Source organism: Typopeltis vanoorti, chromosome 9, assembly GCF_054136105.1.
Source record: "Typopeltis vanoorti isolate ZY-2024b chromosome 9, IOZ_Tvanoo_1.0, whole genome shotgun sequence".
Classification (NCBI taxonomy): Eukaryota; Metazoa; Arthropoda; class Arachnida; order Uropygi; family Thelyphonidae; genus Typopeltis; species Typopeltis vanoorti.
This window is the reverse complement of record NC_143557.1, coordinates 3,896,430-3,921,357: the sequence shown is the minus strand read 5'-3', so window position 1 is coordinate 3,921,357 and position 24,928 is coordinate 3,896,430. Positions and strand designations below refer to the sequence as shown.

Below are 24,928 nucleotides of genomic sequence, written 5' to 3'. Positions count from 1 at the left end.
AATAGTAAGCTGTATTTCCACGAGTGAAGAAGAGGAGGACACAATTTGGTGTAAAGTGGATGAAACAATATCAGACAGGAACTGCAGGTGAAAAAGAGGTTATGGAAGAGATAAGGAGATATGTGGAGAGCAGATGCATGAAGAATATAAGAATGAGGCTATGAGAGTGACTAATATAATAAGGAGGCAAAACTGGAATATGAGAAGAGATTGGACCTAAGATACAAAGATAATCCTAGGGAATTTTTTTTAGCTATGTGGCCAGTAGGAGGAAAAATGATTGTGGAAGAATGATATTGTGGGATAAAAATAGGAATAGAGTGACTGATGCAGAGGACATAGTGGAGTTGTTCAATAACCACTTTATTGGAGTATTTCATCCTGAAGAAGTAAGTTTTAATACTAGAGAGATAGGGAAGGTTCGGAGTTTAGCGGTGCAAGAGGAGAGTGTATTTCAAATACTAAGTACTCTAGATGTCAGTAAACTGTGGGACTCGATGTTATTTCACCTTGAGTTTTGAGAGAATGTGCTAAAGAACTGACAGCTCCTTTGACCTGGCTTTTCAATGAAAGTCTGGCTACGGGAAAGATGCTCAGGGAATGGAAGGAATGTAAGATAGTGCCATTGGAAAATTGCAGTTAGACACATCCAGTGGCAGACTGGATGTGTCTAACTATAGGCCAGTTTGTGTTTCATCAGTAGTTGTTAAGATCTTGGAGAAACCATTGAGGGACCACATATAGCATTGGGCAGATGAGGCTAATGTTATCTGTGAGAGTCAACAGGGATTTGTTAAGGGGCATTCTTGCTTTAGTAATATGATTGCCTTTTATAATAAAGTGACAGGAGCAGTTGATGAGGGAAAGGCATATACTGCCATTTTTTTGGGTTTTGCAAAAGCATTTGACAGGGTGCTACATGATAAACTGATATGTAGGTTGCAGCACATGGGTTTAGATTAGTCAACTAGATTCAGATTCGGATTAGTCAGCTGGATTCAGGATTGGCTCTCTGATAGGTATCAGAGAGTTGTGTATAGTGGGGCAATATCAAGGAGGCAGAAGGTTAAAAGTTGGGTCCCACAGGGCTCAGTGCTGGGACCTGTATTGTTTAACCTTTGTCAGTTACATTGTCAATGGATTGCATGGTGCTATTCATTTGTTTGCAGATGATGTGAAGCTGAGAAGAGTTATTAGTAATAGTGCAGTTGTGGCAGTCCTTAAAGAGGATTTGAATAAACTAGACAGATGGGCAAAGGAAAGGGGGGGGGTCGGTTTAATGCAGCAAAATGTAAAGTCTTGAAGTTTGGGATACATCGATCAGAGGCTGCATACTGGATTGGAGGAGCTGTACTGGAGGAAGTAGGGGAGACAATAGATCTGGGGGGGGGGTGATGATTGATAGAAAACTGAAATTCAGGAAGCATATTGCAAAGTTGTTGAAGTAAACCCAGAGGATTGCTGCAATACTGAGAATGACGCTGACCTGTAGAGATAAGAGTTATCGTTCCATTGTATAAGAACCTGATCAGACCACACTTTGGCTATTGTTCTCAAATTTTGTTCCCAGGATTTGAAGGGGGTAAATTAATTGTGGAAAGGGTATTGAGACGAATAAGAAAGATGGTTTCAGGACTGTGCAATGTTAGTTATGAGGATCAGTTGAGGGAATGTGGACTACAGAGTTTGGTACATAGAAGTAGGAGACGTGATATGATTGAGAAACTGTTGAGAGGTGGTTTCAGGGTTGACACTAGTGAGTTCTTTCGCTTGGATTAATAGTGGGAAGGAGTGATGCCAAGGGATAAACCCTGGAAGTTATAATAGGAAGCTGTGAGCAAGAGGGTGAGGAGTGGTTTCTTTGGTGGAGAGTGGTTGAACTGTGGAATGCTTTGCCTGATAGAGTGGTGAGAGCAAGAACGATCAGCGAGTTCAAGGAGTGATATGATAGACTTTGTGTTTCCTAGGAAGGGACCTCTCACGATGAGTCTCTTGATTCCATGGAGGCCTGAATACTACTACTAATAATAATCATGTCATTCACTGTCAAATTATTTGATCATGTGTAGCTGCCAGTGACTTTATAAATTAAGTTTGATTTCCAGAGAGTTGGAAATAAAACTTGTGGATCTGAAATTCTTAATTTGAAACCTACACAGTTGCCTTTTAAAGAATCATAAAAACACTTGCAATTTTAAGTTGTTGGTTTCTCTAAAACTCAAAATAAATCTTTCTTCCCTACTTTCTTTTGCCCTTTTATCTTGTTTAAGGTTCAAGACATTTTTTTTTTTTCTGTATGAAAAACTGTTCATGCTTTCATAATAATTAAAAACTCAACCTCCCATATCTTCTTTCTCCGAATGTTTTGTCATTATTGCTGTAACAACAATTGACAAATTTTAAACTTTTTTCTTTCTGTGTGAAAGACTTCATAAATATCTGCTTTCAAGTTCCAAAATCCCTTCATTTCTCATATGCCAATATTGTAATGTTCTTTTCACTCTGCAGATGCTCCAGTATGCATCACATTTCTGGTTTTTGTTTCAGTCATGAAATGAGAAAAATTAGCTACCATTATGTGTTATAGTCACAGTGCTTTCTTTACTTGAAAATAAATCTTGCGCACATGAAGTGTAAGAGAAAACAAGTCAATTTTCATATCAAGAATACATTTAAATTAAATAAAGTTTATAAATTTTAATAAAATTTTAATGAAACCAATGCATTCATTGAGTGTGATATTAACCTTACACAGATAATGCATGCCATATCTGTTAGATAATGTTATTTCAAAAAAAAAAAAAAAATTGTTGTGCTTTTATCACAGTATAATTTCAATACAAAATAAACTGATAATTATAAACATGAAAATTAAAATTGGCACAATCTAAATACTGTAGGACATTTATACATCTTATTCTTCCCAATACTTTATCCCTTAAGTAGGTGCATAATCGTAATATAGTATTGTCCTAAGCCATTTATTTGCATTTGCTCATTTTCACATCTCACATCATGTATTAACTTAGTTTAATTAAATGCTTGAAAATTTTACATAAAAAAGGCTTTTTAAATACTGTTATTTAAAAAAAATGCAGTTATCTTGCAAAGACAGGTCAAAGATTGGATCATGTGACTGATAATTGAAAAAATATATCCTGTATGCATATACCATAGGAAAAATTTTAATATGGAGTTATTTCTTTTTAATCTGATGCTCACTTATAAAAGGTTGTAAACTTATAATACATTAATATCATGGGTAGTCCAAAAGTTTATATACACAGTGGATTCCAGTTAATGGGGACACATCAGGACCAGAACACTTTGTCCCAATTAAGCGGCTGCCCCAATTATGGAAAAGGATAAAATATCACAAGTTAAAAATGTTTAAAAATAGACCAACTTTCAATATACCTTTGTTAACCATGTTTTTATTTAAAAAAACTAAACATAGACGTGTCAGTATACCTAAAGAGGTTAATTATACATAGGTCTATCAAAGAAACATATTTTCCCGATCACTGAAAATAAGTTTCTTATTCGGCTAAGAAATAATGTGGTGTTCAATATCCACTTAATTTTGAATATTTGAAGTTATTTTGGAGAAATTTATTAGTGTATCCTGACATGTTCCCTTTGTAGACTTCAGCTGAACAAAATCAGCACAGGTATCTAATTCAGATAAAGGACTGCCTTCATTGACTTCATGCATAAAGTGGCATCGTAATTCAGCAATAAATTTCCTGGCATCCTGGTTAGTCACTTGCACATGTTCAGGTGTGTCATCCTCATTACTTTCCTTGTCTTCTGGAGTTTTTAGGTGTTTTGCTGCAATTTGTTCAACAATCACATCCTCACAATCTTCATTTTCATTGTAACATTGAACGCTATTATCAATACATGAAAACTCTTCGTAGTTTCTGATGTGTTCAGTTCCAAAATGATTTCATTTTCATTATCAGTCATATCTGGCATTTTCTGGTCTGAATTCTTAATACTACAATGAGAAAAGCAGTTTTGAATTGTTTTTCTGCTTATTTCTCACACAATCTGTGCAACAAATTGTACTGCCTGTAAAATGGTAACCTTTGCACTGATTTCTTCTGCTGTTGAAGATAATGTTAGTAGATTTTCAGTTGTTTCAAGGATGTAGTGTACCAGCCTTCCGTAATGCAGTCTTCAAATTTTTTTTAGATTCCTTGTCCAGTGGCTGTGCCAGGAATGTGGTGTTAGCAGGAAGAAATTCAAGTTGAATGTTTTACAAACAATCGAATTGCAGGTGTGCAGCACACTTGTCCAGAAGCTGAAGAATTTTTCTTGAATTTTGTTTTAATTCTGCATCCCAACTCATTTGCCATTCTTGTAAAATAACAGAAGTCATATATGCGTTCCTGTTGGCATAATACAGAACTGGCAAACTGTCTATTCTAAGTCCTTTAAAGCGTCGAGGCTTGGCACTTTTTACAGTAACCAACAGCTTCTGTTTGTCACTTCTCAACATGTTACAGCAGCACAACATAGTAATGCAATCCATTGAAATTTTATTTCATGTCTGGTTTTCAATCACAATAACCAACCATCTGTAGCTTTAAAGCTCGCATAGCCCTGCTTTCTAGCTAATTCTTCTCACAATGTCTATTCTTCTTGCAATTTGTCCTGCTGGATTAATAAACATGTGATCATAGATTTTGGAACACAGGTTATCTCTGCTAGCTGATGATGATGACTGGTGTTAGATGGTTGGCTTTTTTATTTTGTCAATTAAGGTGATTTCATCTGCTAATGTTAATTTTTTCCTTGGCATTTTGACAGGAGCTTATGAAATAAAATAAATTGCTACACTTTTTACTAAAACTTTAACACACACACTCTTAGTAATAATATTTTTGGTTTATAGATCAAATGTTGATCAATTTTATTAATAAAATTGATCAACACTTGATCTATAAACCAAAAATATTATTTCTAATTCTCAGGATTATGAAAATAAACCTTCATTACACACATATATACACACACACACACACACACACACACACACACACACACACACACACACATATGTTTTAATCAAAAGTATGCTATGTAGCAGTCACTTAAGTAGAATCATTATACTGCCAAAATACGTGCGTCCTCTCTACTCTGTATCCTGGTGCTGACTGACAGCAATACTCTCTATGCAACTCGCTACACATGCACCATCTACAGCCACTGTCCTGATAAAGTGGCAAGGTGGCCCAAATAAGCAAAGCAACTTTGGGTTATATTCCTGCTTTGTTTCTGTTCTTCAATATTTGTCCAAAATAAATGGCTGCCCCGATTAACCGAAGTCCCAATTAACTGGAATCTACTGTGTGTATATATATATTTTTTTTACTTAATCCAGAAACTCTACAACAAACAAACTTTTTCAAGCCACTTTAGGCCTCCAATTTAGGTGGAAGATGCTCCAATCATTTGGAGGTATCTTTCACCTAAAGAAATTTACATTCATCCTTGCTAATGGCGAGGTTTGAACCTACAGTTTGTTGGAGAGTAGGTACATATCCACGCAGCTCACGAACCCAGCAAATTATGGTACGAATACTTGGAACATTATAGTTGTAGATGATGATGTATTAATTATAATAATAATAATAATAATAATAATATTCGAAGAAATAGTCAACCATGAAATTAGAAAAACAGACTGGGAACACCTGCAAGCAGATTCAGCAGATATCTTATACAACAACATTAAACTCACACTGGAGGAAATATATAAGAATGCTACAAAGAAAGTCAGAATTCGTTCAAAGACAACACAAAATCCTTGGATATTGTGTTGTTATAGAAATACACAGAAAGGATGCTTTATGGAAAGAATTAAAACGATATCCAAATAACACAGCTTTAAAAACTGAATATAAGATAACGAGGAATTGTCTTACAACACAAATCAGAAATGCAAAAAGAAGCTACTGCAGAGACAAAATAACCTCTGCACAAAACAACATGAAACAAACCTGGCATCTGATCAATGAGATGCTAGATTGTGTTCCCAACACCACCGCCTCCGAAACCATAAAACACAGCTTCATGAAAGATGCAAAACCTATCCAACAACTAGCAAATGACTTTAACCAATACTTTGCAGACTCCATCCAAGAATTGCACAGAAATATTCCCCCAATCACAAAACGTGATCCTCCACTTGGACCACAATGAAAACAGACATTATGGTTCCCAACCATAAAAGAAGCAGAACTTCTCTCTGCAGTACATCAAATCAAACCAAACAAAGGCCCAGGAATTGATGGTATAAGACCTAAAGATATAAAGCAACATGCAACTAGTTTAAGTCCTATCCTACTAAAATTAATAAATAAAATATTTAAAACAGGACAGATGCCAAGTATGCTAAAGACCGCCATAATCACACCCATATACAAACATGGAAAAAGAAATTTAATCAGCAATTACAGACCCATAGCAACATTACCAATTATCAATCAAATTATGGAGCAGATCATACTGAAGAAACTCACAGCATACACAGAGACCTTTCATATTATCCCCAAAACACAATATGGTTTTCAGAAAAATAAGGGAACAACATCTGTCTTGGAAGACTTCGCAGACGTAATTAATACCGCCTTAGACAAAAACAAAATTGCCATGGGGTAGTCTTTATTGATCTAACTAAAGCATTCGATACACTCACACATCAAACCTTGTTAGAAAAGCTGAGGCATGTTGGAATAGACAGGCCTCTTCACAGGTGGTTTACAAACTACCTTCAAAATAGAAAGCATAGCACACGTATCGAATCAAACCGAAGCAGAGAGCTACCAGTGACCTGTGGAGTACCGCAGGGAGCTGTACTCTCTCCAACTCTATTGAACATTTACACGCACGATATTAATCAGCTACCACTCAAAGGTAAGATATTCCAATACACAAACGATACAGCAATAATATCCATCCACAATAATGCAAGCATAGCCCAAACAAATATGCAACATGACATAAATCTGATCATAGACTGGCTCACGAAAAACTCCATACACCTAAACTCAGAAAAGACAAAATTGACGATATTCAGAAATCCACTGACGCTACCAGTTGATACCAAATATATAACCATCCAACATCCACTTTCCAACATAAACACACAGAACAGCAAAACCACTACAATCACTCAGGTTGAAACAATACGATACCTTGGAATTTACTTCGATGCAGTTATGAGCTGGTTTATGTGGCTATTCCACATAAACAATAAGTGGCAAACTCTACAGGTTAAAAGACATAGTTCCCATACGCCTAAAAACACTAATATACAAAGCACTATGCCAAAATATACTAATACGCTATAACAATGTATGCTTTCTGTGCACCCTACAAATTAAATAGATTAATGTCGCTACAGTATAAAATGATAAAACTGATCTTTTGGGAACAAAGAGAAAACAACGACCTTATATACATTGCAATGTCAGAACACAAAATACAGCAAAACATTTGTCACTATGCAACTTTGCTAGGACATTATTTCGATGCCAACTACAGGACAATCAGAAATACATACCGTATAACAATACCTCAGACAACTAATTATATCACATATAAATACAATAATCACTACAGAAAGGCCATGCTTAATTTCTATATCCCAGACATGATAAACAAATTACCTTTTGAATACAAAAACCTTACAAACTACAATAGCCTGAAAAGAGCTCTAAGGACATACTATGAACAAGAAACACTCACCCAAAATACTATACAAACTTAATGGAACACAATATTGTTTATTATTTTAACGGTATAATAGAACACAGAAACTAAGTAAATAATTAATTTATTGACTTGATGCTGATATTTCGCTGGTATTATAACCAGCATCTTCAGAGCACAAAAACACTGTTTGTCACAATACGCGAGACTAAAACAACATGGTGTACTTAACCAAAATTGTAGCAGCAACACAAAGACTAGAGTCCTGATTTTGGCGCCCTCTATCTGAAAAAAAAAAAAAAAAAAAAAAAAAAAAAAAACCGCTATCATATATTACTAGAGTCCTAGAAAAGTGTTAGTTTTTTCTTAATATGACTGTCTCCCAGATCTTCGGCAAGTTAATACAGCCATATTTGTTGAGATTTGGAGTGTGTTTTAGGGCTTCTGTCGCCTCTAAGAACAATCTCTCTCTGATTTATATGGGTTTCTGTGTAGTACTTTTGTGTTTTTCCAGTTGATCCTGTGTGCAGGGGTATCCAGAGCATGGTCTGCTAGGCCCGACTTCCCATAATGATATTTCCGGACGTATCGTTTATGTTCGCTGATGCGGATATTCACAGTTCTTCCTGTTTGACCGTAGTAGGCTTGATTGCATGAGCAGGGTACTTGGTAGACTCCTGGATGTGATAAAGGAGGAATGCTGTCCTTGGGTGAGCGGATGAGGGTGGCTAATTTGCTACATGGTCTGAATGTGGTGCGTAGTTTATGTTTATTGAGGATTCTTGAGATCTTTTCGGATGTGCCTTTAATGTAGGGGATGGTGACTGTTTTGTTGTAGTTCTCTGTGGTAGATGGTGGGAGGGGTTTCTTAGGAGTGTTTAGTATTTTGTTTATTTTAACTATCTAACTATATAAACACTCCTAAGAAACCCCTCCCACCATCCACCACAGAGAACTACAACAAAACAGTCACCATCCCCTACATTAAAGGCACATCCGAAAAGATCTCAAGAATGCTCAATAAACATAAACTACGCACCACATTCAGACCATGTAGCAAATTAGCCACTTTCATCCGCTCACCCAAGGACAGCATTCCTCCTTTATCACATCCAGGAGTCTACCAAGTACCCTGCTCATGCAATCAAGCCTACTACGGTCAAACAGGAAGAACTGTGAATATCCGCATCAGCGAACATAAACGATACGTCCGGAAATATCATTATGGGAAGTCGGGCCTAGCAGACCATGCTCTGGATACCCCTGCACACAGGATCAACTGGAAAAACACAAAAGTACTACACAGAAACCCATATAAATCAGAGAGATTGTTCTTAGAGGCGACAGAAGCCCTAAAACACACTCCAAATCTCAACAAATATGGCTGTATTAACTTGCCGAAGATCTGGGAGACAGTCATATTAAGAAAAAACTAGCACTTTTCTAGGACTCTAGTAATATATGATAGCGGTTTTTTTTTTTTTTTTTTTTTTTTTTCAGATAGAGGGTGCCAAAATCAGGACTCTAGTCTTTGTGTTGCTGCTACAATTTTGGTTAAGTACACCATGTTGTTTTAGTCTCGCGTATTGTGACAAACAGTGTTTTTGTGCTCTGAAGATGCTGGTTATAATACCAGCGAAATATCAGCATGAAGTCAATAAATTAATTATTTACTTAGTTTCTGTGTTCTATTATACCGTTAAAATAATAAACAACAGGAACACAATATATTCCTTCAGGCTTCCAGTTTAGCGACGCATCAATATATTCCAAGTTATTGTGCGTGCACGTGAGCACGAATTTCTCAATCATAGATTTCGTAGCTTCCCAACACAGCTAAAAAAAAAAAAAAACAATAAATAATGACCAACTGGTGTCATCCTCAGATAAGCTTACATATAAGCTTCGAGGATGAAAGCAGAGAAATTAGTTCTATCCATGATGTGTCATATGTAACCAAATGCATGTAATGTACATATCACATGTAAACCAATGTATGTACTTTATGTATTATATGTAAACAAATGTATGTAATAACTGTAACAAAAGCATGCAATATAGAGTGATTATATCCATTGATATTGTATATATAGAGTGTAAAATTGCAAAGAAACATCTGTAATAATCATTGATTATTATAATAATATACGTTGTAAACTGTTATTATTATTATTTAAAAAAACTTTATGTACGAGAAAGTATTTGTTATGCATAATTGTGTTCATATAATGTATGTAATTTATCTGAGAAATTCGTTTCACCTCCAAGGAGTCTGAAAACTCCTTTAATTAATTAAAACAAAAATCAAAATAAATGCTTTCTCTGAGATCTACCAGTTGGGTCATGTTGTTTCAGAGTTCATAATGTCTTGTGCATAACTAAAAGTACAGTAATCTACCATTTATCTTACCTTCAAAACAACGATCCTTCAATTAATCAACCCTTGCATATCAACCGGCTTCTGGTACAGCATCATGTAATTTAATTGTATTTCAGTTATTAGAATTACAAATTGCCTTTCTGATGTGGTTGGATACATGGTAAATTATAATGGTCACTCATTGATACTGTCCATTTTGAATTATTTATTATTTTATTTTTTAAATTTTTTTATAGTTTAAAATCATGGAAAAATGCTGTGTTTTGGTATAACAAAGCAATAGCTGCTGAATCAGAAGAAGATGAAGGAGGTGAATTTGATACTTATATCAGTGATCCAATTTATAAATTATTAGCTCGCCAAGCAGAAATGTATCGTCAAGGTGGCTATGGATTAGAGAAATCACCAGCTAAAGCAAGTAAGTGTTGCATTTTTTTTAATTTTTATTATTATTATTATTTTTATTTTTTTTTTTGGAAACTTGGTAATGAACTTCTTATTTATTAAAAAACTAGCAAACACAATGAAGAATAGAATACATAAGATATACAGGGTGATCAAAATTAAATTAATGGAAGTGAATAAAAATGTGTTATTTATGCTTGTCGCTTTTCTCCTTACACACACAGAAAAAATGACTATGCCTTTATTCAGTACATCATACAGCGCCCCTGGTGGTAAATTTTGGAACTACCGTTTTTTTTTTTTTTTTTTTTTTTTTTTTCCCCTTAGATATTGCTTCTGCATAATGCACAATGTATCCCTGTAAAGTTTTGTAGCATTCAGATTACTGAGTGGCACTCCATGGTCTTAAACAGGGATACTTTAATTTTGATCACTCTGTATAGGCCATGCTCTGTCTTGATCTTTTTTGGTTGCTTGGCACTCGAGGTTCTACCAAGGCTTAATAGAGTGTAAATCAAGATATTTGTGGAATTGCAGTTGTTTCTTGTAGACAATACAATCTGTGACATATGTCATTGCTGATACACAATGTATTCCTGCAAAGTTTCACATCATTTGGATCACTGGTGGTGATCCACAAGGCCTTAAACAGGGATACTTTAATTTTAATTACCCTAAGTAAAATACTTTCTACATATATATATGTAAAAAGTTTTTTTAACTTGGGTATAATATACGTTAAAGATACCAAGATATTTTATATGTATATAAATATAAACTTGGTTTTAATCCATTTCCCAAGTAAGCAAACAGACAAATAAGCCAAGTTTGCACCTGCAAAGTAGTGCAAGTCTGGGCAACTCATGGTAAAGTAGGAATAAGCTCTGATCACTATTCTTGGTATTTACCCTTAATGCAAAGCACATTTCCTTGAGGAGATGTATGATGCTATGCATTAAAGGCAAGGGGCCACTACCCAGACCGGTTTCGACCTTTATTGAGCAGAATCTGATCACTATTCTTAGTGATCAGAGCTTAATGCATAGCATCATACATCTCCTCAAGGAGATGTGCTTTGCATTAAGGGTAAATACTAAGAATAGTGATCAGAGCTTATTTCTCCTTTACCACTAGTTGCCTAAGACTTGCACTACATACGGAGTTGCCCAGACTTGCAGGCGCAAACTTGACTTACTTAGTAAATGGATTAAAACCAAGTTTATATTTATATACATATAAAATAGCTTGGTATCTTTAACGTATATTATACCCAAATTAAAAAAAACTTTTTACATCTATCTCTCATCCTGAGATTTTTATTTAATAAGGTCAAAGCACCTTGTGGTAACTAGTTTTGGTAAAATATTTATAAGCTCTGTATTACTTAAACCTTGGTATTTCTAAGCCAGGCTCCCACTGATGAGACCTCGATAAAGGTCGAAATCGGTCTGGGTAGTGGCCCCTTGCTTTTAATGCATAGCATCATACATCTCAAGGAGACGTGCTTTGCATTAAGGGTAAATACTAAGAATAGTGATCAGAGCTTATTCCACCTTTACCACGAGTTGCCTAAGACTTGGATTGCGTATGGAGTCACCCAGACTTGCACTACTTGCAGGTGCAAACTTGACTTGTCTGTTTGCTTGGTGATAATGGATAAGGATCTGAAATTTAGGGGACACGCTGTCTCCAAGGAGTCAAAAGACTCATTGTGGGAGTTCCTAGGAAACACAAGTCTATCAAGACTCATCGTGGGAGGTCCCTCCTAGGAAACACAAAGTCTATCATGCCATTCCTTAAACTCGTTGACCATTCTTGCTTTCACCACTCTATCAGGCTATGTATTCCACTGTTCAACCACCCTCCAAGCAAAGAAACCACTCCTCATCCTCTTGCTCACAGTTTCCTTTCATAACTTCCAGGAATGGCCTGTCATCACTCCTTCCTGCTGTTCAACCAAGCCAAAGAACTCTCCCCAGTGTCAACCCTGTAACCACCTCTCAACAGTTTAAAAGTCTTAATCATATCACCTCTCCTTCTTCCATCCACCAGACTTTGCAGTTCACATTCCCTCAGCCAGTCCTTCTAACTAACATTGTACAGTACTGAAACTGTCTTTGTTATCCGCCTTTGTACCCTTTCCACAGTTAATTTATCCCCTTCAAATCCTTACTACACAGACCAAACCTAAACCGCAACGACGTTCTTACTATTCCTAAAGTATGGGAAATTATCATACAAAACTGTGTTAAATAATTAACGTTTTTTTTTTTTTTTTTTTCTTTTGTACTACTTTAGCACGTTACGCACGTTTTCATGAGATTCTATTGTAATCATGCGCCCTAACTGTATGTTATTTCTAATTTTTGTTTAAATACTGTGCTGATGATGTCCTAAGATACTTAGGATGAAATATTTACAATTAAATAATTTTCACTGTGGTTTATACGTGTGTTTCTTCTAATTATGAACACACCACAGGTTTCGTTATTTAAAAAAAAAAAAAAATCCCATCAATGCATCCCAAACCTCAAGACCTTATTACATTTTGCTGCATTAAACCGACACCCCCATTCATTTGCCCATCTGTCTAGCTTATTCAAATCCTCTTGCAGGACTACCACATCTGCACTATTACTAATAACCCTTCCCAGCTTCACATCATCTGCAAACAACTGAATATCCCCCTGCAATCCACTGACAATGTCATTGATATAAAGGTTAAACAATACAGGTCCCATTACTGATCCCTGTGGGACCCCACTTGTTACCATCAGCCTCCTTGAAACTGCCCCACCATACAACTCTCTGATACCTATCGGACAGCCAATCCTGAATCCAGTTGACCAACCTGACATCCAAACCAATGTGCTGCAACTTAAATATCAACTTATCATATGGTACCCTGTCAAATGCCTTCGCTGAATCCAAGAAAATCGCAGTATATGCCTTTCCTTCATCTACTGCTCTTGTAACTTTATTATAAAAGGCTAATTATTATTAATAAAACCAGAGCTCCCCCTCAGAAATCCATGTTAACTCTCACAGATAACATTGCCCTCATCTGCCCAATGTTGTATATGGTCCCTCACTAATTTCTCCAAGATCTTAACAACTACTGATGACACACAAACTGGCCTATAATTAGACACTTCCAGTCTGCTACTGCCCTTATGCAATGGCACTATCTTACCTTCCTTCCATTCCCTGGGTATCTTTTCTATAGCCAGATTTTCAATGAAAAGCCAGATCAAAGGAGCTGTCAGTTCCTCAGCACATTCTCTCAAAACTCGTGGTGAAATACCATCCGGTCCCACAGCTTTACTGACATCCACAGCACTCAGTATTGGGAACACGCTCTCCTCCTTCACCTCTGAATCTCGAACCTACCCTATCCCTCTAGTATTAAAATGTACTCCTCCAGGATGAAATACACCAATAAAGTATTCATGGAACAGTTCTACTATGTCCTCTGCATCAGTCACTCTATTCCCATTTTTATCCCACAATCATTTCTCCACCTACTAGCTACATAGCTAAAAAATTCCCTAGGATTTTCTTTGGATCTTAGTGCCAATCTCTTCTCATATTCCAGTTTCATCTTCCTTATCATACTAGTCACTCTCCTGGCCTGTGTCTTATATTTGTCATGCATCTGCTCCTCACCTGTCTCCTTAAATCTCTTCCATAGCCTCTTTTTCACATGCAGTTACTGCATAATATTGTTTGTCATCCACTTTACACCAAATTATGTCCTCTTCTTCACTTGTGAAATACAGCTTACTATTGCTGCTAACAAATATTCCTTCACAATTTCCCAAGTACTAATGATATCCTGGCCTTCCAATTCCTCCCTCCATGAAACATCCCCAAGTTGATGTCTAAGACTATTATAATCACCTGCCTTATAATTCCACATGTTCCCGTCTCTCTGATACTCCTGCATGTCTATTCATCTTCCGAGTCAAAACCACATGGTCAGTCTCTCCAACTGGTGGGAGAGATGTCATCTCAGTTATTATCAATTCTTCTGATCCTATGACCAAATCCAAAACTTTTGAACCTCTTGTTCCTCTATTACATGTTGCCTAAGACATTTGTCTTTCAAGAATTCTAGAAATTCCATTCATTTATTGCTACATGCACCTTCCTCTCCCCAATTTATACTGCTGTAGTTAAAATCTCCAATAACAATCATTCTTCTTGCACTTGCCAAGCTGAACTGTCTAAACATCTCCTGGTTCCCACCCTTTGTTCACCTTGATGTTTAGCAACATCCCACTACATATGCCATCTAGCTTATCTCTACCTCACACCATATGCTTTCAAAATCATTAGTGTCACTTCCTTCCGAAGCCTCCACTCTTTGAGGACATAAGTCATCACTTATCATAAGCAGTACTCCACCACCACGCTTTCCCTTCCTATCCTGCCAAAAAATGCTGTACCTTGCTACTTCTATTTCTGTTATTATATCCGCTTCTGCCAACCACTTCTCAGTTATCCCAATAATTTTTGGCCAGGCTGATGCTATCAGCACCACTAATTCCTCTGCTTTATTCTGGATACTCCTGGCATTAGTATAAAGCATAAAAATGCCACTATTTCTATATCCAGCATTATCCCCTCTAGACTCCAATGGGCTCAGCATTACCTGATGTTGTCCCCCTTCTCCCAAGTCCCCTTTCCCACTAGAGGCCACCCCTGCTACCATCCACCTTGGTCATTCTAGTTTCCCTGCATTGACACACTGACTCATTCAGAACAGCAATCTCTCTAGATGCTTATGTCCTTCCTCATTCAATTGGCGGTCTCTCGCATACAATTCCTCTCTGTCCTCAAATACCCTCCAAGCATTCACATATTCCAGTCCTCTCTTCTGACACATTCTAGCTATTATGTTATTCAATATTACTGCTCTTCTGCTCAGCTCGTCACTATCATACCTAGGCAACACGCACGCTATCTTTCCTCTCTACATCTTCTTTCGTACTACTTCAAACAAGAATCTCATATTTCTTGCTGCTCAGTTTACATTACCTCTCAAGTAATTTGTTCCTACCATCACAATCATCTTATCCCCCCTTTCACCCCTCTTTATCGCCATAGCCACACTTTCTATTGTTCCTCCAGGAACACACTCCTCACGCATCCTATCCTGACACCACTGATCATTGAGTCACCATACATTACTTCTTTTACCATTCCCTCTCTCCTACTGTTTCCATTCTCTCCTCTTCTATCATTCTCATAACTCTCTCTCATTCCCTCTCTTCTGCTTATCCTATTCTCTCCTCTTCTATCATTCCCATATTTCTCTCTCATTCCTTCTCTTCCACTTATCCTATTCTCTCCTCTTCTATCGTTCACATAACCCTCTCTCATTCCCTCTCTTCTACTCTTCCCATTCTCTCCTCTTCTATCATTCCCAAACCTCTCTCTCATTCCCTCTCTCCTACTGCTTCTATTCTCTCCTCTTCTATCATTCCCAAAACTTTCTCTCACTCCTACTCTGTTTCGCCTTGCATACATCTCTTCCATTTTCTTAATCTCATCTTTCATACTTTTCATCTCGTTTACAGGACATTCCACCTCCTCTTTCAGCTCATCTATCCATCTCTGCAAGTTAGTCACTCTTACTCACCATTCATTTATCCAATCAAAACCATCTCTGTATACTTCACAGTCATTCAAGCCTTCCACACTCTTGACTCTTATTTTTTACTTCATACTTCACTTGTCATTCTCTCCTATCATACTACTCATCTCCCGACATCCATTTCCCATCCCTGAAGCAACTAGATCGGTTATCAAAATATCAAATTTATTGATTTCCTCCCACTGTCTGCATTTCGCACATATATGCACTCCCCCTTCTCTCACCTGCAAACATATCCAACTCCCGGGAAGCATACATCCTCAAACACTGCATGCCTCAAAGTCCTTTATTATGTTACGTATGATAGAGTTCTTAAATGGCGGAGGACTTGGTGATGCGCCATTTGTGATTGCAGCTGCATCTGCCATCATTCCTTACTGCCAAGTAAGTAACTACTAAACTAATCACTAAAAATATATATGAACACTGTATCACAGATATATATATATATATATATATATATATATATATATATATATATATAAATAAACACTGAATATAAACCTATATATATAAATATAACTCTATATTCAACTATACTAGATAGCGAATACTTATCTTCTCTTCCACCGCGAATGTTGCCAACTGTGACCTCGCCTTCTCGGTAACCCAAAAATAACACAATATATAACAACGAAACTCCCACTAAATAACACTTGTGTTATTGAGAAAAGAAATGCAGCACAGTTCACAAAGGAATTCACACTATTCACCATTTAAAAAAATACTTTTCCCTTCCACCACTGAAATCACCTGCCACGTGCTTCAGCGAGACCCTGCCGCCCTCTTTCCTTATGTTGGGATCAGAGGAAGTCAGAAGTAATGTGAGAGCACAGGAGAATGAAGCGAAGCAAGTGAGACTGAATTTTTCGTGAATGGAGAGGAAAATAGTGTGAGAGATGAGTATGTGAGAACAGGAATGCAAATAATAATAATAATGCTGCAGACAATGGTATTTATTGATCGTTTAGCACATTTTCAGATTGCAGAGGATTCTCATCTTATCGGTCTGGAAACGGGTAATTGTTAACTAAATAGTTACTATTAACAGAGTGAGATTCATAACTTTAGTGAGGTATATATATACTTCCCTCTAATGTGTAGAAAGGTGTATCAGCTATTGTTCATTTTAACTTATTTATATTATTTACTGCATTACCTCCCAAGAACAAAATAAATCTGATAATTTATTAAATCACTGATATTTCCCTGGATTTTTAACCATCATCCTTGGAGCATGAAAACACTTAAAATTGTAATAAAGAAAACAAGAAGAAGAAGAAAAAAAATTGTACTGCATTCTGGTAGAGTGCATATTAGTCTTTATCTGTTAACCACAGATGGATTGACAGGATGATGGTGGTCTTAATGCAAAAAGCTGCAAAAAGTTTGGGTGAATTAAGGCAGCATGCTTATTGTGGTTTGGTGAGTGTCTCATTGCTAATGTTTTTCCAAAAAAAAATTGATAAATAAAATCTTGATTACATTTATTTTACATCATTCCATGATTAAAAGTGTTGCAGACTGAGAGAGTGCACAGGGTTTGTTTTCCCATAGGGAGGAGGTAGAGGATGAATGATGCTTTGGATATGAGAAGTAAACACGAGGAGTTAGTGATAGTGGTAAGAACAAATGATTTGGTTGTGCATAGGGGGAATTTGAGGATGGATCTCAGAAGATTACTGAGGAGAGTGAAAAACAACTCTGTGGAAAGGGCATTGGTGTGTTGTTCAGGTATGATAATGATGAGTTGAGACAGTAAGTAGAAATTATTAATGGTATGCTAGCAAAGCTGTGTGAGGAGAGAGAGGGGGTGGGATGCAGCTTATTGACTTGCAGACTGTATTTTAAGAGACTAATGGAATTATATAAAAGAGATGGATTTGATGTAACTCCATGACATCCATAAAATAACTTATGTTGCCAGAAGGAAGTGTAATAAATAATGTGAACAAGGGATCAGAGGAAGTCAGAAGTGATGTGCAAGGACAGGAGAATAAAGCAAGTAAGACTGAAGTTTTTGTGAATGGAGAGGAAAATAGTGTGAGAGATGAGAATGTGAGAACAGGAATGCAAATTGGGTGGAGAGATGGGAGACTCTGGAGCTGGGGGACACAGTGTAAGGAAAGTGGATTCTGGAAGCAGTAGTGAATGTGTATACAGGAAAAGTCAGCATAGAAATGGATTGGCCTGGAGAGTAATTGAGTCTGGGGAGATATAGGGAGCAAGTGTTAAGTCACAGATGACAGGTTGCATAATTAGGACTGGTAATACCCTGAGAAATGAATTGATATGCTTATTTACAAATGTCAGGAGCAGGGCCGCTGAGAGGGGATGACATCTGAGACTTTTGTCATGGGTCTGGCATCGAAAAGGGCCCGACCGTTGGGCCCCGGCGTGTCGCATAACTGTGTTTATAATGCATGGTTTTAATTCTCGTAATAATACAACAGTGATAATGGCATATTGAGAAAGATACTGTATTTTGTTTTAGACAGACGGCTATGCTCTTTAGCTCGCCGTGAGTGTCCGGAAGACACTGATTCTCTTAGCGCAGATCGCTGTAGTTATAGCGGGTGATGACGTCAATAGGCATTTGTGTAAGGTTGCAGTCTGCTGCACTAGCGCTAGCTAGTAATTGCATTCACAGTAATGTTCCCTGCCAGAACGCTTGGTTCTTGTTAGTATTTTGATAGACGAAGGTTTTGTGATTGTTTGTAAAGTGTGCAACTGTATAGTGTAGGCCATGTGCTAAAAAATAAAAGTAAGTATTCTTATTCATTTGATTTTTTAATTATTAAAATTATATTTTTAATAATGAAAATTTGACCAACAGAAATGTATCATCATAAATCTGGAAATCAAAAACGAAAGGAGAAACTTGTCATGGGCCCGAAAATTTCTCTCGGTGGCCCTGGTCAGGAGTATCAGAAATAAAGGAGATAAAATTGTTGCATTCATTGATTTTATTCACTTTAAAATAAGTGATCAATTGGATTAGACTGGATAGGAATGATATTTTGCTTATGGGAATAGAAATGGAAGGGTAAGATATTTTTTGGGAGGGATTTCTGCTGTTGTTAGCAAGGGAATTATGCCAACACAAGATGGAGATACAAGGGGAAAATAGTGATGATAGTTTTGATGAAGTATAATTGTACAATGAGGTTTTTAAATATTTAGTTATTTCTTGCTTCGGTCACAGAAGGGAAGATGAAGAAAATTGTGTAATTTTGTTGTTTTATAGTTGCATATCTCCAGTCTAATCCATCCTACTATCATTAATATACAAGTTAAATAAGTGGCTCCAAACAAACCCCGTCAGGACACTACAAGTGACTTTCCTCTTCCGGGATACTACTGCATCCCATATACAATTTGCTGATATCTATCTGACATCCAGTTGCCTATTAAACTCACTAATCTTGCATCCAATTCCGTCTCCTCTAATTTAGTTATTAACTTGTGGTGTGGCAATCTGTCAAAAGCTTTTGCAAAATCTAAGTAGACCACTATGTGCACTTCCTTCGTCCAATACATTCAGCCCCTTGTCATAGTACATAAGTAAATTGATAAACCATGACTTACCATTAACGAACCCGTGCCGACAAGCAGAGAATGCCACTTTTGTCAACCCATTTCTGTATCCTAGTTCTCACCAGCCTCGCCAGTACCTTAACTACAACTCCAGATATACTGATCAGACTATAATTTGTAGCATTATTCTTATCAATGTCTTGAAGTGGAACATTTTTACCTTCCTTCCATTCCTTTTGGACTTATGCTGTTGCAGGACTTGAAAATAGTTAGGTTGGAACTGACACTAATGTCATGCAGCCATCCCTTAAGATATGTCAGTGTCATATTGCATTATTCATATCAAGCTTACTTAACTTATATATCTCTCTCGCTCGCTCAGCACTCAGTCTTCTATTTCCTCTACACTTGAGCTTCTCCTGATTTCACACAAAGAATGAAACATCCTTATGTTGATCGCTAAATACCTCGACTAAACCCTCTGCATAAAAATTTCACATAATCATTTTAGTTATTATGTATCCTGAGTGAAACTTTCATTATCAAGTTTTCTGTTATAAGATAAAGTAATTTTATCTTATAACAAAAATATGTGTTTGCATTTACTAATGCAGTTGTATGCTTAGTGTTACCAGAGCTGTCATGGTTAAAGCAATGTCGATATTAAAGGAGACTTAAACGTAGTTATAAGTAGTAAAACTTATTTACCATAGATTGTAATCCTTTGGGAATAACATAGAAATGTTGTGTGTATATTATAAATTAATTTATGCTGTTTAAAATAGTGTTTCTATGTCAAACACTCATAGCATACAGCTGCTTTACTAATGGAAGCCATGTTGTCACTTGAGTTTTGTTTTGAATCTTGGTAACGGACATGCGTATTAGTTGTTTTTTGAACAGCTGTTGCTGGGTAACTTGAACACTAGTAAACAAAGAATAGGCAAGCAGGGAAGGAGAGCCAAAAAGTGGAATGAACCACCAGGAGTTTTTATCTGCATCTTTAACAACTCTCCAAGGATACAGAATGGTGAAGTTAATAATTGAATGATGGTATAATGTATCAAGCCTTCATTGATTAGTGAAAATATTTTGTGCTTAATGAAAAGCAAGTGATGTGTTCCAAGAAGCAAGATGGAATCTACAGTAAAGTTTCTTTCTTTTATTGGAAGTGCATCTGGAACTGCTCATATAATGTATTCTTATTGTCTGAGTGTATTCTTCTTGCCTACTTCAGCAAAATGAGGTGGTGTGTTTATGGAAACTTTCTTACTGAAAGAAGACATGCAATAGTTAATAATGGTATAATTGTTAAATGAGGTATTTTAACTCTGGTTCTTTTGTAAAGAATGTGAGAGATAAGGCAGAGTAAATTAATAATAAAAATAATAAAATAAATACCACAAAGGAAGTTTTCATATGGCCAGGTGAAACTACAGCACTTTCAGCTGAATTCTATGTTTAGTTTGTTTTTGTAAAATATTTGATGTTATTTCCTTAGAACTGTGAGGCAGAGAAATGGCCATTCTAGGAATTAGCCATTTCCTAGAGTGGCCATTTCATTATTAATATCTAAATATCAATGTATTAAAACATTGATATTTAGAACAGTAGAAATTAATTCAGTACTTTTAATTTTATAGTAGAGAATAAGGGGTAAATTACTTAATATACAGAATTTGTATCTATTGTATATATATATTTGTTTATACCAAATATTTTATTATTTTTAAAATTGGGCTTCATTTTTTGAATATACACAACATGCTTATTTTGAAAGTCAGTGCCCTATCATGGATACGAATCTGAAACATTCTAACCAACTAAAATAAAATTATATATAATACATTGTTGTCTTACTCCTTGACCGACTTTAATATATGTGGGATGTACGTGAGGAATAACATGGTTGAAGCCAAGCTTCAAATCTAACACTCTTCAACAGTTACCAATTGACGTATATAATTAAAAACTGCCTATGATTTTTCTTGGCCTGATTTGCTAATTTCTACTGGTATTGCACTTTTGCTGTCCTTACCAAATGAGTCTCATTCCAGTACTACTTTTTATCCACTTTGTGCAACTCATCATCATATTCATCTTGTGCCACTTCAGCAGTGTCTTCTTTGAGATTTCATGCTAATTCCCTCATTCATTCATTTGATACCTATCTTATTCAGCCTTTTGACCCCCAGAATACCTTCACACATTGATGCTAAGTATCAATGTGTGACTAAGGAGCTGACAAAGTATCTCTTTGTCAGCTCCCAAGCTGCCTTATAAGTTTCTCATAATCACCAACTTTGTAATTCCTTTTACTCATGGAAGTCTTCATATAGTTAGCCGCAACCGAGGTGATCACTTTGTGATCACTCTCATCAAATGGAGGGAAGTGCAATACCCCACTCATAATCACATCCTCTTATGAAATAATCAGATCTAAAACTCTGATTCTTGAGTGCCCACCTTTACATACTGCCTAAGATAGTTGTCACTCAAGAATTCAAGAAATTCGTTCTTATTCCCAAATCACCCATAAAGATCACCATTCTCTTGTCATTTATATATTTCTACATCCCCACCCTTCACATTCCTTGGCCCATAGCAGCATCCAACTAAATATCTCTTCCTGTCAACCTTCACCTCACACCATACTGCCTCAAAACCATTTCCAATATGTCTGTCTTTCATTTCTCTTCCTTATGTAAGCATAACTTCTGCTATCAGCAGCAGCACACCCCCTCACCCTTTAAATTTTTATTTAAAAATTAAATGATTTTAAACTTTTTAAATTATTTTTTATTGTCGTGAAACAATGTACCCTTACATTTTTTATTCCTGTCAGGATATCATCCTCATTCAATTATGTTTCACTTATTCCAATAATTTTTGGGTGGATAAACTAAATCAATAAAACAGTTTCATTTCCCTTATTTCTGATGCTCCTAGCAAGCAACCTGTTGGTTGTGATATCCCCACTAAACTTGCCCTTGCCCAGGCAACTTTTTTTCACCACTTTATCTGTATATTCCTCTAACTCAACTTCTTTCCCCCCAACCCTGTTCATTCCATTCCTATGCTAATCATCCTCATATGCACATTCACTTCTATTTCAAACATCTACTCTTCCTATGCCATGTCTCCCTGTCCATCCCAACTTCCTCTGTTTTCCTGTTCTTGTATTCCCATTTGCTATTCATTTCTCACACTGCTCCTTTTTCTGTTAACAAGCACTTCAGTCTCAACTGTTCTGCTCCTGATCTTTCATTTCTTCTCTTACTTCCTCTGATCTCTTGCTCACATCAGTTGCTGCAGTGCCTTGTAGCAATCATTTCTCTGGTTCATTCACTCCAAGGCCATTGAAATGCAATCCCTCACTCTGTCACTGCAAACTGCAAGATATATGTTACTGAACTAGATTAAAAACAAAGATGTAATGAATAAACTAAATAACATATAATACAGTTTATCCAGTAATAAAGACAAAAACGGTTATACCATTTTTGGTGCAATCACTTAGATGCAGATCATCTAAGTGACAATCACTTAGATGCAGATCATCTAAGTGATTGCTTAAAACCATAACAAGCTGCAGAGCGTACTACTGAACAGGATGATGATCATAAAATTATTTATATTTAGAATTCATTTGAATGTTTGCTCTTGTAAATATGCATTAGTTCTGTACAGCCTGAATGATTAGAAGGCATTAGCCAATATCAACCACAGTTGGATATCAAAGCTAAAAAGGATAAAAATGCCCTGTTGTCCTCTTATAAGCAGAACTAGAATCTATGGACTACTATGTGAAAATAGAATTATCCGTTGCTTAGTTTGGTGATGTTTAACGCATGCAAAGTATTGGCTTCGGTTTGTGTATTCTTTACAATATCACGTAATAAGAGTTGCAATCAAACAAACACCCTGACTGGTAGGTTCAAATCCTGCTTAGACATGGATGTTTATCATTCTCTTTGGGTAGGAGATGAATTTTGTCGTCCAGTGTGAGACTGCCTTCCTGCTTACTGGAGACCTGAAGTGGTTTGAAGAAGTTCAGTGTTTGGATTCTAGAGCAAAGTTTCCAGGCTATGAAAAAATAAGTAAAAATACAAAAAAAACATAAAATCAATAAAAGTAAATAAATAAAGTAAAGTAAATAAAACCAAAAAAAAAAAATCCTTAACCTTCCTAGAGAATGAATATACTGTAGGTTTATAAATAAACCTTTTGTAGGAGCCACATAAAACAGTCAAAAATAAAGAAAATACCAACAGCAATATCGTAAATATTTACTAAAAATAAGGTGCAGATTGTAACAGTTGCTGCATGTAGCCTATAGTTAGATTTACTTCCTTGAATCAATAAAGTGCATAATTTAAAACATGTTTTAAATTATATATACAGCATTCTTGATTCAGAAGGACGTAACTCTTAGATTTCAAAGTCACTATTATCTAGGCTTTACCAGCAAGCTATTGCAATATGAAAAATCACAATCTCAAATTGCAGAAAGTTATTTTGCTTGATTATAAAGTAAATTATAATAGACAAGAAATAATATTCTTGTTTTAATCCTTTACCCAAGCATAAGCAAACAAAGTCTGTTGGTGAAGCATCTTCACAGCTAGGCCACTTGCATACAGAGGCTGTCGAATTCACATTAACTGCCTTATAACCCATTATTATTATTTGGGACCTCCAGATTATCTTCTCAGTCTCCTGGTTACTGCACACATGAACTCAAACACAAGAATTATCTCTCTTAAGAGCAAGATGACTAGAAATATTGGACCAGTTGTCTGTACTTGCCAAATTAACATCAAGGGAATATGTAGAGCAAAATGTGAATACCTCTCAAAGATTTTTACACAACATTGTTGACGTTCTTGTCCAAGAGACTCACTGTAAGGATGAGGATCAACTACACAACAGGGGACAAATTCCTGGATACAGTATCATTGAAGCCACTTACCATCGTGCACACAGCCTTGCCACCTATGTACGTAATACCGTAGAAGATTTCCACCTCATTACAACCGACATTGCCAATGGCATGCATCTGATAACAACTAAGATAGGGAGCATCACTATTACTAATGTGTATAAACCCTCAGCACTCTTATGGCCTCTAAGTCCTACCAGTGCATAACTACCTGCAATGCATATAGGTGACTTCAACAGCCACTACACGCCATGGAAATATGCTTCCAACAATGAATGCAGAG

At 36.3% G+C, this 24,928-nt stretch overlaps 1 protein-coding gene across 5 annotated transcripts in view; it reads left to right on the top strand.

The window, feature by feature from the left end:
- The window catches only part of LOC150102853 (eukaryotic elongation factor 2 kinase-like), a 389,384-nt gene that overhangs the window by 340,926 nt on the left and 23,530 nt on the right, over positions 1 to 24,928 (top strand). For all 5 annotated transcript variants that reach the window (XM_090397538.1, XM_090397535.1, XM_090397537.1 and 2 more), the window contains one exon: positions 10,339 to 10,520. In XM_090397538.1, the coding sequence (XP_090253664.1) occupies positions 10,339 to 10,520 (182 nt within the window). The remainder of the gene's footprint in view (positions 1 to 10,338; positions 10,521 to 24,928) is intronic.